Below are 17,426 nucleotides of genomic sequence, written 5' to 3' on the forward strand. Positions count from 1 at the left end.
GCATGTGGTGAGGGACCAGGCAGGGCGATATGTATTAGCCAGAGCTGTTATTGAACAGCGGGAATATTGCCTTATAAATGCTTACGCACCCAATACTACTAGCCCCTCCTTCTTTGCTAAACTTGAAGAGATGGTTCACGGCTGGCATCCTACCAATATATTATTGAGTGGAGATTTAAATGCCCTTCATGATGCTTTTTTGGACGGATCTACCCCCCTTCCCGCATCTCACCCTCCATCCAGAGCGATTTCTACCTTGTTAAACAGGCTTGACTTGGTTGATGCCTGGAGGTGCTGCCACCCTACAGAAAGAGAATGTACCTTATTTTAGGGTAAATGATGTTCACACTCGAATTGATTATTGGCTAACTTCTGCCTCTCTTCTTTCCCTTCTAAAAACAGTTGACATTCTCCCTTCAATTATCTCAGACCACTCCCCGTTCTTTCTGGACCTACTCACTAATAGATCTGTGTCTTTGAGCTGGCGCTTCCCCTCTTATCTCTATACTTCAGATGATTTCAAGCACTATATGATGGGCTGGTGGGAGACTTTTGTGGAGGACAACTTGGAATGCTTGGACGATATTAATCTATTTTGGGCCACTGCTAAAACCGTGCTTATGGGGCATGTTATCTCTTATTTGTCCCAGAAAAAAAGGAAGTTGTTGTCCTCCTTGCGGCCTCACCTAGACCAGCTCACTCAGTTGTATAGAGACTTTAAATTACATAATACTCCCTCCTCCAGAGAGGCTTACCTGACAGCTAAACAAAATTTAAATACCCTATTACATGAGCAGGCACACAACCAATAGGCTCATCATCGTAACCGTTATTTTCGTTGGGGGAACAAACCAGGCCGTCTCCTGGCGTCTTTAACAAAGCCATTCAAAGCGGCTACTAGGTTTCCCAATATTGCCTTACCCGATGGCTCTATCACTCGTGACCCAACCCAAATTTGTGTGGTTTTTAGAGACTTTTATGCAGATCTTTATGGCCCATCTCTGGACTCTCAGAAGGATGGATATGAATTCCTACACAAGGCTTGTCCACCAAGGCTTTCTGACTCTCAGCGGAAGATCCTAAACCAACCAATTTCTTCTGAGGAGGTAAGATCAGTCATTAAATCTTCAAAACTGCATAAAGCCCCTGGCCCGGATGGGTTCTCGGTAGAGTTTTATAAACTGTTACAACCCTTAATTACTCCACACTTCACTTCTCTTTTTAGCCATATTTTGTACTTGGGTTCTCTGCCGGATAGATTTAATGAAGCCTGTCTGTCATTACTTCTAAAACCGGGCAGAGATCCGCTTCTCTCTGCCTCGTACCGCCCAATTTTTCCTTTTAAATGTTGGTTTTAAATTGCTCACCAAAATCATGGCTAATAGATTACAGTCTATGCATCCTGATATTCTTACCTCATCTCAAACGGGCTTTGTCCATGGTCGGTCTATCACTTAAAATATCAGGACGGCGTTAGCGGCCATCACACACAGTTATCAGGCTAGGGCCAAGCTGAATATACTGGTCAACCTCGACGCTGATAAGGCTTTCGATCGTGTGTCTTGGTCTCATCTTATCTGAACTTTGAAGTATAGACTGTTTGTCTTTACCTTTTTTAATTTTAGACGCACAATTTACATTAACTCCCAATCTTCGATTTGGCTTAATGGTATCCAGTCAACCCCTTTTTCCATCTTCAGGGGGACGAGGCAGGGCTGTCCTCTGTCACCTTTGTTGTTTAATATTGCCCTTGATCCCTTACTAAGAAGTCTGGAGATGATCCCTTCCTTTGGAGGCATAGAGGTCGGTCACCGTACACTTAAAACGTTGGCATTTGCTGTTGATATCTTACTCCTGATATCCAATCCTAAGGAATCCAGTTGAAAAATGCCATCTAATGTCAATAATATTGCATAAATGTTCTTCTGTTATGTTATTGGACATTATATGTATACTTTGTATTACACTCAATAAAGACGGTTTAAAAAAAAAACAAAAAACAGTAATGATAATAGATGTGGCAGTGCCAAGTGACAGCAACATCAGAAAGAAGGAATATGAGAAGCTGGAGAAATACCAGGGCCTCAAAGGAGAACTGGAGAAGATGTCGAGGGTGAAGGCAACAGTGATTCCAGTGGTGATAGGGAGTCACTGCTCCAAGTGCTCCTGTGCAGAACCCTCAAACTCCCAGGACCCGAGAATGAGAGGACAAAAAAAGACCACTCCCATATAAAGTGTGTGTGTATATATTTCTTTGGAGGGCTGCACGGTGTTGGGCTGTGAGCACAAACCCCATCTATGGACGTCTGGCCCTCAGACCATCCTCATGGAGTCAGTTTCTAATCGTTTGTGCAGACACATACATATGTGTGGCCTGCTGGAGGTCATTTTGCAAAGCTCCTCCTGTTCCTCCTTGCACAAAGGCGGAGGTAGTGGTCTTGCTGCTGGGTTGTTTCCCTCCTACGGTCCCCCCACGTCTCCTGGTGTACTGGCCTGTCTCCTGGTAGCGACTCCAGCCTCTGGACACTACACTGACAGACACAGCAAACCTTCTTGCCACAGCTCTCATTGATGTGCCATCCTGGATGAGCTTCACTACCTGAGCCACTTGTGTGGCTTGTAGAGTCCATCTCCTGCTACCATGAGTGTGAAAGCACAACCAACATTCAAAAGTGACCAAAACATCAGCCAGAAAGCATTGGTACTGAAATGTGGTCCCCACCTGCAGAACCACTCCTTTATTGAGGGTGTCTTGATAATTGCCAATAATTTCCATCTGTCTATTCCATTTGCACAACAGCATGTGAAATTGATTGTCAATCAGTGTTGCTTCCTAAGTGGACAGTTTGATTTCACAGAAGTTTGATTTACTTGGAGTTATATTCTATTGTTTAAGTGTTCCCTTTATTTTTCTGAGCATTGTGTATGTAGGTGGACAGGTACAGTATGTGTAATAGGGTTATGAAGGTAGTATTTCAAGTTTTGGTGTTTTTCGACCATTTTTTTTTTTTTTTTATGGAACAGTCACAGGAGAGAAGTATGTCGAAATTCTAATGAATCAAGTTGTTGCCCAGTTACACCAACAGCCTAATTCAAATAACCATTATTTCCAACAAGATGGGGCCCATCCACATTATTCAAGAGTAGTCCACGAGTATCTTGATGAAACATCTCCTAATAAATGGTTTGGCTGAAGAGGCCCACTTTATTGGCCGGCACGTTCACCAGACTTGACCCTAATGGATTTTTTCTTTTGGGGAGTACTCAAGGACAAAGTTTATAGTTAAAAACCAAAAAGTGTCAGTGATTTGAAAAATTACATAAGAGATGCATTTCAAGAAATTAATACCCAAAGAGACTTGTGCAAAAATGTTTGCCGACGCGTAAGAGGCAGACTTCAAAGCTGTGCAAATTGTGATGGAAAACAGTTTGAGCACCTGCGTTGATAAAATTTAAGGGCTTTTTGTATTATTGTTCAGAATAAAATTTAATTGTCAATGTTATGCTTGTGTTAGTAAATATAATTTTATATATAAATCAAAATAAATGTTGTTTTCTGTCCACCTACTTTTGGACCATCCTGTGTATATATAAACAGATTTTTTTTGTCTGTTACCATGGAGACATACGGGTCTGCATTGGTGTGATAAACAGGAGATGGTAGCAAAAAAATGTCATTAACCCCTTAATGTCCAATGACGGACACAGTCCGTCATCAGGCATTTCCCCTGCTTTGATGAGGGCTCCGGCGCTGAGCCCGCATCAAAGCCGGGACATGTCAGCTGTTATGAACAGCTGACATGAGAACAGCAAAAGAACAACAAGGTTTACCCATACAGGCCTCCAAACAAATGCACTATCAGGATGCAGTGGACCCATATAATAAAGATGGCAACACAGGTGCAAAAATACCAATCAAGCAACTGCTCCAGCCTACCAATACATGGAGGGGGCGATTGCCTGGTATGTTGATGCACAAAACAACTTGTATGCGGCGCTGTTCACACTATGGCCCGCACAGCATCCAGGCCAGCCTAGTACCAACACCCTTCTATTAGTTCAGGCGGGCTGCCCAGCGCTAAAAAAATGCATGCCGTGTGAACAACAGACACCGCAGTTTACAAGACCAAATGGGCCCAACTGCACCCCGAATAAAAAGTGCAAAAAACACATTTAAAAAAATGTGGAGTATTAGCTGATATTTTGGCCAAAATACGTGAGCCCGTAACCTACGTCAAAGATCTCCACGCTTACGGGTACCTAACACTAAATAATAATACAGCACAGTACAAAAAGAGGACTTGAAAATCCTCCAATAATGAGAACAGCAAAAGAAAACAAGGTTTACCCATACAGGCCTCCAAACAAATGCACTATCAGGATGCAGTGGACCCATATAATAAAGATGGCAACACAGGTGCAAAAATACCAATCAATTTTAGCGCTGGGCAGCCCGCCTGAACTAATAGAAGGGTGTTGGTACTAGGCTGGCCTGGATGCTGTGCGGGCCATAGTGTGAACAGCGCCGCATACAAGTTGTTTTGTGCATCAACAGCTGACATGTGCCCGCAATAGGCGCGAGCGGAATCGCCGTCCGCCCGCGCCTATTAACTAGTTAAATGCCGCTGTCAAAGCTGACAGCGGGCATTTAAATAGCATTTCCGGCCGCCGGGCCGGAAATGACCTCATCGCCGACCCCCGTCACGTGATCGGGGGTCGGCACTGAAAGCACAGCAGTAAATCTGCTACATATGGGCGATCTGCTCATCGCCCATATGTAGCAGAGCCGATCGGGTTGCGCAAGCTTCTAGCCTCCTATGGAGGCAATTGACGCATGCCAAAAGTAAAAAAAAAAAAAAAAAAAAAATGTTTAAAAATAAAAAAAAACTTAAAAAAAAACAAAAAGTTCAAATCACCCCCCTTTCGCCCCAATCAAAATAAAACAGTAAAAAAAAAAAACCCACATACACATATTAGGTATCGCCGCGTTCAGAATCGCCCGATTTATCAATAAAAAAAAAAAAGCATTAACCCGATCGCTAAACGGCGTAGCGAGAAAAAAATTCAAAACGCCAGAATTACGTTTTTTTGGTCACCAAGACATTGCATTAAAATGCAATAACGGGCGATCAAAAGAACGTATCTGCACAAAAGTGGTATCATTAAAAACGTCAGTCCGGCACGGAAAAAATAAGCCCTCACCCGACCCCAGATCATGAAAAATGGAGACGCTACAGGTCTCGGAAAATTGTGCAAATTTTTTTTTTTTTTTTTTTTTTTTTTTTTTTAGCAAACTTTGGAATTTTTTTTCGCCACTTAGATAAAAGAGGACATAGACATGTTTGGTGTCTATGAACTCGTAATGACCTGGAGAATCATAATGGCAGGTCAGATTTAGCATCTAGTGAACCTAACAAAAAAGCCAAGCAAAAAACAAGTGTGGGATTGCACTGTTTTTGCAATTTCACCGCACTTGGAATTTTTTTCCCGTTTTCGAGTACACGATATGGTAAAACCAATGATGTCATTTAAAAGTACAACTCGTCCCGCAAAAAATAAGCCCTCACATGGCCATATAAACGGAAAAATAAAAAAGTTATGGCTCTGGAAAGAAGGGGAGGGAAAAATGAAAATGTAAAACCAAAAATACCCCTGGTCGTTAAGGGGTTAAGCAGCAGGGTAAATCTGTAATGCCTTCGTGCGGCTGGTTGATTTTTTTTTTTTTTTTTTTTAAATCTTTGTGTCCAGCCTGTCAGAAAAATCATGTTTTGTTCCTGATTTCTTTTTTTAAATGCAGAGCATTCATTTTGTTTTTTAAAGACTTTTTCTGGGTTCACTTACCATTTAGTGAAAGTGCATTGTTTATAAATCAATGTAGCTAGAAGGAATATAGAGCACACATAGGGTCTTATCTGAGATCAAAGGAATATTCCTTAGGGATAATCAAATTCACTCACCTATTATGCTTGTGTAACACACAACCACTGCACTTAGCATTGGCGGCTGCTGCAAGCCCCGATGTGATGATCCTAGACTGTCCTGAGGAAGTGATGTGATCCCCACGAAACGCGCAGAAATAGAGTCTATTTTCTATTACATCCACTTGGACTCTTCTGGTATATCATCCTGACAGACGAGCAGCGCAGTCTGATGCCCCATTCTCTTTTTGGACAGGCTTCTCATTAGAGTTTAAAAAAAAAATGCATTGTCTAAAATGGGTAATGAAATGTTAAAAAAAAAAAAAAGATGAAAATCTTGAAGCACGGAGCAGACTATAGAATGCGGCAGCCACTATGCCCACACCCCACAGGTTTCAGCTAAACTGGGCTTAGTTCATCATTGAATTCTTTGAATGACTTTGAGGCCGTAACGTGGACACTAAAATGCATCTGTTGCGGCAGTGTAAAGGTGAACTCGGAAATATTTAGCTCATTTGCATAGGAGCCAGTTGTTTTGTACGGAGTTTTTCTCATTTCTTTCTCATGCATGTTTGTCTGGACAGGTTTTCACTTCGGTATTTTCAGAGTGCTCCTCCGGTATTCAATAGACTGTTTTTGGAGAGCAGTGACTCCAGCACAGTTCGTTATGGACGCAGGCGAATGAAACTGCGAGACCTGATGGAAGCAGCCTACCGATTCCTGCAACAAGACGAGCTTTCCTTCAGAGAAAAGTGGGATTGGAGTGTCTGTGTGCCTTTGCTGAAAAGTCACGATCTAGCTGTTCGATGGTACGTTGACTCTGATTTAAAAAATATATACACACATAAAAATATGCTCCTGAAATGTAGAAAATGCGTATATACTCTGCAGTGTCCACTTCAGAGGTCTCCTGGATGGATGCTAGCGCGGTCACTCGAAAGAAGGGGTTCTGTACAGGGCGCCCATGGCACTGGACATGAGCGGACCTCCTTCGGGTCACTGTGCATTCGTGACATTGGGGTTATTAAAACGTCTCCTCTGTTTTGCTAATGTTATAAACATATACATCAGTTTTAAAGTTTAAACAACTTTCCAAGTATCCAATCTATTGCTAACTGCAGTTTTACAGGGTTAAAACTGCCTGCTGTCTGAGAGAATGTTTCTCTTATATTTTAAAAACATTTTAAAGGGAATTTATAACCCCCTGGACGCTTTCTAGATATTACTATGGGAATACAGGTAATAGAATGGTTAAAATAGTCTTACCTGTATGCCTCACAGCTTCGGTCTAGTGGTGGAGAATTAAAGTTTTAATGTTTTATGTTAATGATTTCTTCCAGGCTCCGGGGTGTGTGGAGTCTGGAAGAAATCTCTGCTTCCTAACTTCATTATAATACCATCCCCCTCCCATGCATGTCACACTACCCTGTGACGTGCAATTGTGGCGCTGTGGTCACGCACCTGTGCCCATGCTGTTCTGGGTATTTTATCCACACTTGTATGGGAAATGTCTTCATCCTGCTCCTGCTTCTGCGCAGCCGCCAGAGAGTCACTGCACCTTCCAGTCTGAGTGATCTCCGGCGCACAAAAAATTCTCAACAGTGCAGAGGAGCAACAGCAGGCAGAATGTGCAGGCTCTGGATTTCCAGCTGCGCAAATGACGTCAAAAGTTCCCTGAAGAGACGGGGAGGAAAAATCTTGTGTAATGAAGACAGGAGGCCGTCTTATCTTCCGTGCAGCGTACACACCATTGCCTCGAAGATCAAAACTATCAAAGATTATTTTTATTGAACAAGGTATCATCCAGGAGGCAAACATAGTGTTTGACGAATGTAACCAACTTTTTACTATTGAGGCTGCCTATGCAGCATCAGTAATAAAAAGAGCTAATGTTCAAAATAATAAAAAAAATAAAAAATCGGGTTATATTCATCTTCCGACATCCCGCGCAGCGTACCCAGGCCCCCGCGATTCTACAGCAGGTCCCGTTCCCAGTGATGCATTGCTGCAATGACCTTTGATTACGTCGCGGTCTCGCAAGACCGCTCCAGCATCGCGAGACGCAACGTCAGCAAAGGTCATCGCAAGGCATCACTGGGAACGGGAGTTGCCGCGTGTATCGCTGAAGCCTGGGGACGCTGCGCGGGACGCCGGAAGGTGAATATAACCCGATTTTTTTAAAAAAATTTTTAATTCTATTTTCCAGGTCACCACCTGACAGCACGCTGGAGGACATCCTTCTTATCCACAGTGGGACAGGAAACCACGAGAGCTTAAAAGGACCCTCCCCCTGCCACCCTTCAGTGTTTTTCCTGTCCCACTGCGGATAGTAACGGCGAGAGAAGATCCGACCTTCTGGGCAGATGGTTAGGATTGGGGGGCCCAGCCTTTCCCTTCCTACCTCAAGACTTCTGCAGCTGACACCCGCCAGAGGGTCCCTCAGCACACCCAGTGCAGCGCTGCTCCTGGGAGACTGTGTCGCTTCCTCCTGAGGGGGGCTCTGGACTCTGGACGCCGCCGCTGATGTCCCTGAGCCCGGGCCGCCTCTATGGATTCCACTGGCTCCTGAAGCGGGTCCTGGGAAGAGATCACCGCCGCAGGGCATCCCCCGCAGTCCGGACGCGGCACATCGCTCCCGGCACAGAAGGAGGGGAGCGGGCAACTCGGAGCCTGCAGCATCACAGGCGGCCGCGTCACTTCCGGTCGTGGCATTAGGCCGCGTCTCTTCCGGGTCGCAGCCGCCAGGCGTCATTTCCGGCCCGTGGTCTGCATAGGACCGGATCACAAAGGAGAGCGGCGTCTTCTCCAGTTCCGGAGCGGATCGGACAGCGCGGCGTGCTAAAGGAAGGCAGGAGGCGGTCAGCAGGCTGTACAACAGCCAAAGCAGTCCTCCCTACCAGAGTATGGAGGATCAGGCGAAGACTGAGACGGGGCCAGAAAGCCAGGGTCACGTGAGTAACCTCAGATAAGGTCACTGCAGGGCCCCAGAAAGGCAGATCCCCACAGGACACGTATTTTATATGTTTCAGGGGGGATCCTCCACCTCAGAGAAAAAGGAGCCCAGGAGGAAAGATAAGAAGTGCCCGATTTGCTCTAAGAAGCTAAAGGACACGTGGCAAAAAAGCCCTCTGTGATGCATGTACAAGACGCATAGTGGGGGAGGAGCAAGCTACACTCATGTCCAACATGAGTCTATTATAAGGGAAGAGGTGCAGGCTTCGGTGTCAGACCTTGTCGTTCCCCATACCCCGCAGACGAACCCCCAGGTATCCAGGAAAAGGCAGAGGGAATCGGACACCTCATCTGAGGAGATCCTGTCCAAATTAGAGGTGGAAGAGATCAGAGAGCCCCCTGAGAAGGGAAAGAGATATTTCTTTTCGTCCGGGGATACGGACGAGCTGTTGGGAGCAGTACAGCAGACTATGCAGATCGAGGAGCCCCCGGCAACTCTCTCAGTACAGGACGAGATGTTTGGGGGGCTGCGCTCGCAGACCTCGATGGTCTTCCCAGTAAACACCCATATATGGGCGATGATATTAGAGGAATGGGAAGAAGCAGAGAAAAGACTGACTATTCCCAGAGACTTTAGACTTCGCATGCCGTTTGACCCAGAGGAGGTCAAAGTCTTGGAGGAAATCCCCAAAGTAGACATCCCGGTAGCGAAGGTATCAAAAAAGACGGCTATTCCTTTCGAGGACTCCTCTAACCTAAAGGAGCCCTTGGATCGGAAGGCGGATGGGCTCTTAAAGAGGGCCTGGGAGAGTTCAGCAGCAGTCATAAGAGCCAATATAGCTGCAACATCAGTAGCGCGCTCCATGCATCTATGGATAGATGATTTGGAGGAGCACCTGACATAAAACTCCGAGAGTAACTATCGTAAAATCCCTTCCCTTACTAAAGTTAGCAACGGTTTTTTTAGCTGATGCCTCGGAAGAGTCTGTCAGTTTTGCAGCCAGAAGTCAGTCCCTGTCCAATGCAGCCAGAAGAGCCTTCTGGCTAAAGAGTTGGTCAGGGGATATGCAATCAAAGAATAAGCTTTGCTCAATTCCCTTCTCGTGGGGGGAAGGGTTTTTGGGCCTGTTCTCGACAATATTTTAGAGAAAGCTTCAGACGAGAAGAAGGGGTTCCCTGAAGAGAAACGCAAAAGGTATCAGCCCTACAGAGGGAAGGGGAAATCGGGAAGATGGAACTACCCCAAAGGGGGAGAGAGCAGAGTTAGAAATAGAGATACCATCTTCTCCGGCTCAGGGTCAAGCTCCCGAAGAAAATGACGCCACCAGAGTAGGGGGGTGATTGCTCAGGTTCCTGAAGGGATGGCAGGAAGTTTCCACCAGCCCATGGGTGCTACAGGTTGTCTCTCAGGGGTACAGAATAGAGTTGGACTCCCTCCCCCCGAACAGATTTCTAGTAACCAGCTCTCGCCTCAGCTCAGCTTCCCCTATGTGGTCGGATATCCAGGACCTCCTGGAGACGTCTGCAATCGTTCCAGTAACCGCCCGAGAAGAGGGGAGAGGATACTACTTGAGCCTCTTCTCGATAAAAAAGCCATCTGGGGAATCCAGAACAACAATAAATCTCAAACTCCTAAACAGATGGTTAACATACAAGCGGTTCAAGATGGAATCAATAAGATCCACGACTCCCCTTCTGGGAAAAGGGAGTGGTAATGTGCACTCTAGATTTAAAGAGTGCATATTACCACGTTCCATCTACCCAGACCATCAAAGATATCTCAGATTTCCAGTCGAAAAGGATGGCGGGATCTACCATTACCAGTTTCGCTGCCTCCCCTTTGGCCTAGCGTCAACCGCAAGAGTCTTTACAAAATTGATGGTGGAAGTAGTGGCCTACCTAAGGGGTCGAAATATCACGGTAGTCCCTTACCTAGACGACTACTTAATCGTAGCAGATTCAGTAGCTCAGCTCAGTCGACTGTCAGTCTTCGATCGCCACACTGCAGAAGTTGGGTTGGATCATAAATTGGTCAAAATCAGATCTAGTACCCAAGCCCAGAATAACATTTTTGGGGGTCATGCTAGACTCAGAAAGAAGAATGTCTTATCTGCCGAAGGAAAAGCAAGCCAGCATGCCGGAGGATTCGTCAGTTCTCAAGGAACCAGGTCTCGATCAGGGACGCGATAAGGATTCTGGGCCTGATGACCTCTTGCATTCCCTGCGTCATGTGGAGTCAATTTCACTCTTGAGATCTACAACGGGCAGTCCTAGCCTCCTGGGACAGGAGGCTGAACTCTCTAGACAAGAAAATTCAGTTGTCTCTCCGAGTAAGGAAGTCTCTGGTGTGGTGGACGATTCCGAGAAATTTACAGGCCGGTGTCTCATGGATCCAGTCTCCAGAAGTCATAGTGACAACGGACGCAAGTCAACAGTCCACACTACCAGGGACGATGGAGTCCGGAGGGCAGCAATGAGTCCTCCAACTTCAGAGAACTTCATGCGGTCTGGAAGGTACTACTGTCCGCCCGGTCCCTGGTGAGAAGCAGACACGTCAAGGTACTGTCAGACAATACCACGACAGTAGCCTTTCTCCGTCACCAGGGCGGTCCAAGACATCCAGCGCTACAACGCCTAGCAGAACAAATCTTCACATGGGCAGAGAGAGAGGTCCTCTCAATCTCAGCAGTACATCTAGAGGGTACCAGGAACCAGGTCGCGGACTTCCTCAGCAGGAGAATAGCTGCAACGGAATGGGAACTCAACGACGAGGTGTTCAACAGCCTATGCGACCGGTGGGGAAGACCGGAGATAGACCTATTCGCAGTCAGTCAATCAGAATGCAAAGGTCAAGACCTTCTATTCTCTGAACCCTCTGGGAGATCCAGCAGGAATCGACGCTCTGTCACAATCTAGGAGCAGAGGCCTGTTATACACTTTCCCGCCTCTCGCTCTCATTCCACGAACCCTCAGGAAAATTTACGAAGACAGAGCCAGAGTCTTACTAGTGGTGCCCTTCTGGCCAAGAAGAAGTTGGTTCCCCCTACTCAGGAAGAGATCACAGGAGGAATCTACTGAGACAATTAGGGGGAGGGGGGATATTCAGCTGGAAAAGGTCTCTATCTGATCTTCCTATCTTTACTCCTAGATATTTGATATATTGTTTTGGCCAGGAGAATGGGTATGTATTTTTCAGTTTAGCTAAGGTACTCGGGGGTATGCGTATATCCAGCGCTTCAGACTTAGGCCTGTTTCACACTTCCGTTTTTTCAAATCCGTCAAAATTCGTTGTTTTCCGTAAAAAAACGGATCCGCCATTTTTTGCAGGATCCGTTTTTTTTGTCCCATAGACTTCCATTACGGTTACCGCGGATCCGTCAAAAAAACGGATCCGTTTTTAAAAAAACGGATCCGTTTGCATCAGTTTCCGTCAAAAAAACGGAAACGGATCCGTTTGGCGGACACAAAAACGGAAGTGTGAAACAGGCCTTAGACATATTTACTTTAAAATTGGAAATTTTGCCATATTGGTCTATGAGATCCATCAATGCTGAGAGTCCCAATAAAGGGTTAGTCATTAAGATTAAAAGGTCGTCTGCGAATGCTGCTGTTTTATAGTGAGTCCTATTGATACGAATACCCTCTATTCCCTCATGTATTTGTATGGCCCTTAAGAGAGGCTCCATTGCCAGCACAAATAGTAGCGGGGACAGGGGACAGCCCTGTCTTGTTCCGTTCTTTATGGTGAAGGAAGATATCACAGGAGGAGCCCATTCTCCTACCAATAAGAAAAGACCTCCTCCACCAAGTTCCGGTCTTGCACCAGAGACCAGAAGCACTCCAGTTATCAGCCAGGATCCTGAGTGGCAGGTCCTGAGAGCAAGGGGTCTATCGGAAGAAGTTATATCTACTGTCCAAGCAAGTAGAAAACCAGTGACCGCAGCAATATATAGCAAAATCTGGAAAAGATTCTGCAGCTTCTGTGGAGAGACGACAGTCGATACTGACCAACCTGACATCCCAAAGATCCTTGACTTCTTACAGGCAGGGTTCAGAAAGGGCCTTAGACCCAGTACTCTAAGGGTACAGATTGCAGCCTTAAGTGTGTTCTACGATGCAACCCTATCATCGCACCCATGGATAGCCCGTTTCTCCAGGGCGGTGCAGAGGCTTAAACCCTTAATGAGGAAGACCGTCCCTCCTTGGGACCTTAACTTAGTCCTGAATGCACTATGTAGACACCCATACCAGCTAGGGGCAGAGATGGAGATCGGTAATCTCTCACTCAAAATGGCTTTCCTGGTAGCGATCACGTCAGCGAAGAGACTAGGGGAACTTGAGGCCCTATCTATCCAAGATCCTTACTTACAGGTGTTCGACGACCGGTTAGTCCTAATGCTCGACCCGTCCTTTCTCCCCAGGGTTATCTTAGTCTCCAATATGAATCAGGAGGTAGTGCTCCCTTCATTCTGTCAGTTTCCTAAGAATAAGAAGGAAAGTACCTACCATAACTTGGATGTCAGGGAGACAGTACTCTCAGGTACCTGGACGCCACCAGGCCTTGGAGACAGGATAATAATCTCTTTGTCCAATACAGAGGTCCGAATAAAGGGAAGAAGGCATCAAAATCCACAATAGCAAGGTGGATTAAGTCCACAATTAGTCTAGTCTATAGGGCACAGAGTCAGTCGCCCAGGGAGCCTTAGAGCCCACTCAACTAGAGCCATGGCCGCGTCATGGGCAGAGAAGGGAGGAGCCTTAGCAGAACAGATCTGCCAAGCGGCATCTTGGGCCAGTCTCAGTACCTTCTCTAAGCACTATAAATTAGACGTGGCATCCACACAATTGGCATTTGGGAGAAAGATTCTCCATGCAGTAGTCCCACCCTAGAACCAATCTCCTTTGGTACTACTCCAGCGTGCTGTCAGGTGGTGACCTGGAAAACTGTAATTAGACCTACCGGTAATTGTGTTTCCAGGAATCCATCCTGACAGCACTGTTAGTTCCCTCCCTATGATATTTTCCATACGACTGTGGTGTAACGTGTATGAGAAATATTGGTTTAAATAAAAAGTCTTTTTGCATCCATCCAGATGTGTTACTTTGAGAAATCACTGAAGGGTGGCAGGGGGAGGGTCCTTTTAAGCTCTCGTGGCTTCCTGTCCCACTGTGGATAAGAAGGGCGTCCTCCAGTGTGCTGTCAGGATGGATTCCTGGAAACACAATTACCGGTAGGTCTAATTACCATTTTTTACAGGGATATGGTACCCAGAGCCCGGAGGACAGTCTCCTCTCCTCCGGACCGTGGGTACCATCCGCAAATGTTCTACTTACTTTTCGCATGGTGGGCACAGCCACATACGGAAAGTAAGCAGAACAGTGCATTCCTATGTGGGCAGAATTGCCGCGATTCCGCAAATTAATGAGCATGCTGCGGATTTTTCTGCGATGCAATTCCGCCGCGGGAAAATCCGCAGCATTAGCACAGCATTGCAAAATCCCATAGGATTGCATGGGATGCTGTTTTTTTGCATTTTCGCGGCAAAATCGCGCGGTAAAAAACGCTGCGAAAACATGAAAAAAACCTGAACGTGTGAACGCAGCGTTAAAGGGTAAGTGTTATTTCCCTATCGCTTCATTGGGAGACACAGGAAACCAGGGGTGTATGCTGCTGTCACTAGGAAGCTGTCATTTTATAATTATATAATATATGAGGCACTGCATAGTGTTTTTGATCTAAGGGTCTCAGGATCTGAACCCCCTCCTGGATGGGTCAAAATACAGCTCTAGAGTCGACAGCTACTGCTTGAGCTCTGCGCACACAGTGGTGTGTGGGTTCAGTAGTAAGTTGGTGTCTGCACTCGCGCAGAGCTGTGTACAGACCGATCGACTTGCTATTGAGCCAGTACACTGCTCTGTGTGCTTAGCTGATGCATTTTAGTGGTACTTTGACCGATTGGTGGGGGTCTCGAGACCTGGACCCTTACTGATCAGAAATCCTCTGCAGCTTGTATAATATATCTTTTTTACTCTGTCGCCTTATTGGGGGACACAGAACCGTGGGTGTTATGCTGCTGTCCACTAGGAGGCGACACTATGCATAATCTGAAAAAGATTAACTTTGGCTCCTCCTCTGCAGTATACACCCCTGGACGGCGTCAGCCTTCTCCAGTTTTTGCTTAGTGTCGCAAGGAGGCACACCTTTTTTTCTTTTTTTCCTTTCGTCGGAACAGATGAAGAAAAGTGGGTCTCCAGCGAGACTCCCGGCATGGCTCCTTCCTTGGCCCCCTTTTTAGGGGTGCCCAGTTGAAGTAGAGATGGCGGTCCCCCATGTCGCTCCTTCCCCAGTCCCTCGGGTACTGGTCCGAAGTTGAGACCCCCCCCTCCTTCCCCAACCCCCTTCAGGGTCTGGGTTGAGGTTGAGGCAAGGATGAAGACCCCCTGACGGTGACAGACGCACCCTCCCTAATCCCCCGCAGGGGGCATTAGGTTGAGACGCTGCAGGTAGGGTCGGAGTACAGACAGCATTCTGCACCAGGGACCCCAGCCCAGCTGTGGGATCCTGCTGGGGCCGGGGGAGGGTGCAGGCAGACGTGGCACAGCAGAGACAGGGCTTTCTGCGCCCCTGCCTCTGCAGCAGCAGTGGCTCCATGGCGCTCCAGGGACCCCCCACACAGGAACCGCTAGCACTGCTGCCCCCACCGCTAGCCAGTCGCCCATTCTGGGGGGGTCCGGTGCAAATCCGACCCCCTCCCGGACTACCGCGCCGCTCTGGAGCCCTCCTGGGCATCAGGCCTCTAATTTAGACCGCGGCTTCGGCCTAGCCGAAGCCGCCGCCTTTTCCCCGCCCCCCGGCCCGCCCCTGGCACGCCCCCCCCCCCCCCCGGATGACGAAAATGACACTGCAGTGTCATAGAAGGGGCGGATCGAGGCAGGAAGGGCGCGCTTTTACATGGCCCAGCGCGCCGTTTTCCAGCTCTCCGCCCCCTTCCCTCTCCACCTCAGAATCCGGTGGCCATCTTGCTGCACCTGGAGGAAGGCAGCACAGAATCTCTGGGGGGCACAGGACATGGGGCTTATCAGCGCTGGACCTAAGGGGAGCACCAGTGGGGTAAGATCACAGCTGGGTCCTTGGTACTCAGCTGTGAATTCCTATAACCTATAGCGCTCTCCTACTCCTTTTTCCTCTGCGTAGATACCCCTGTAGGGTCTCTATTAATCAGCCTAGGTACTATGTCGGGCTCAAAGAAAAGAACCAGGCAAGACTGCTTTTATGCAGTCTGCACTCTCCCCAGCGGCAGCACGTATCTGCACTGCCGGGACTGTACCCAAAAAAACGGAGCAGAACCCCAAGAAGTCCCTACCAACGCTTCTGCGACCGCTACTGCGCTGGAATGGGCAACTCAGATGTCGCAGTCTATGACACAGTCTATAGATAACCTGACCTCCACATTACTGCAGGCTCTGCAGGGTCATGTCTCGGCTATGAACGTTACCCAGCAAAGGGACGTCCGGTCTCATGATCAGGGCGCTTCCGACAGTTCGAGGCGTAAGCGGACCCACAGGTCGCGTTCAGCTGTGTCCTCACATAGCAATAGGTCTTCCCCCTCCAGGGAAAGACACAGTGGCCTCAGGTCACCGAGGCCGTCCCCTGATAGAGAAGGACAATGCGGATCTCCACAATGATCCCAGACTACGGGAAACCTCCGCGCTAGTTCGCCCGCTAGGGAGCTCCTTAGCAATGCGCAGGACTCAGAGGGCATATGTGACTCCAATTCAGATAACGAAACAGAGAACGCTTTGCTCCCTAGTCCCCCTAGCAATACTGCGATAGTTGAGGATATCGTCTCTTCCATCCTTCGGGTGCTGGACATTTCAGATCCAACCCCGGAAGCACCAGAACACAACATTTCCTTTGAAAGTGTTCAGAAACCATCGAAGGTCTTCCCTAATCACCCGGAATTCCAAAAAATCCTTTCTAAGCATTTCTCGCAGCCTGAGAAAAAATTCGCCAATCGCAAGTATTTCGAAGCAAAATACCCCTTTCCACAGAAAGACACCAAGGATTGGACAGATCCGCCTGAAGTGGACCCTCCAGTCTCTGGGCTGGCAGCACAAACGCTTCTCTCGCTGCCGGACAGATCAACCCTCAAGGACACAGCAGACAGACAAGTCGAACGCATGGCTCGTTCAATCTTTGAAGCGGCAGGTGCCTCTTTGGCTCCCGCATTTGCTTTAGTCTGGGCAGCCAAGGCCATCATGGCTTGGGCTGCTCTATTGCAAAAGGGCCTTCAAGCTTCAAATCCTCAGATGGCGGACCAGGCGGTGCAAATTGCAGTGGTGGCAGATTACATGGTCCTTGCAGCGTTGGACTCTGCAAGAGGAATAGCGGGAATAGCATCAAACGCCATTACAATCCGGCGTATTCTCTGGCTAAGAGAATGGAAAGCGGATGCGGCCTCAAAAAAGTCCCTAACAAATCTCCCGTACTTCAGTGGCCGTCTTTTCGGTGAAAAGCTGGATACAATGATATCCAATGCTACCGGGGGCAAAAGT

At 47.5% G+C, this 17,426-nt stretch overlaps 1 protein-coding gene across 2 annotated transcripts in view; it reads left to right on the forward strand.

Annotated features, from left to right (window-relative positions):
• The window catches only part of MDN1 (midasin AAA ATPase 1), a 476,296-nt gene that overhangs the window by 26,025 nt on the left and 432,845 nt on the right, over positions 1–17,426 (forward strand). For both annotated transcript variants that reach the window (XM_073589565.1, XM_073589566.1), the window contains exon 3: positions 6,503–6,727. In XM_073589565.1, coding sequence (XP_073445666.1) covers positions 6,503–6,727 — 225 coding nt within the window. The remainder of the gene's footprint in view (positions 1–6,502; positions 6,728–17,426) is intronic.

Source organism: Dendrobates tinctorius, unplaced genomic scaffold (assembly GCF_039654945.1).
Source record: "Dendrobates tinctorius isolate UK_male_01 unplaced genomic scaffold, ASM3965494v1 ptg000111l, whole genome shotgun sequence".
NCBI lineage: Eukaryota > Metazoa > Chordata > Amphibia > Anura > Dendrobatidae > Dendrobates > Dendrobates tinctorius.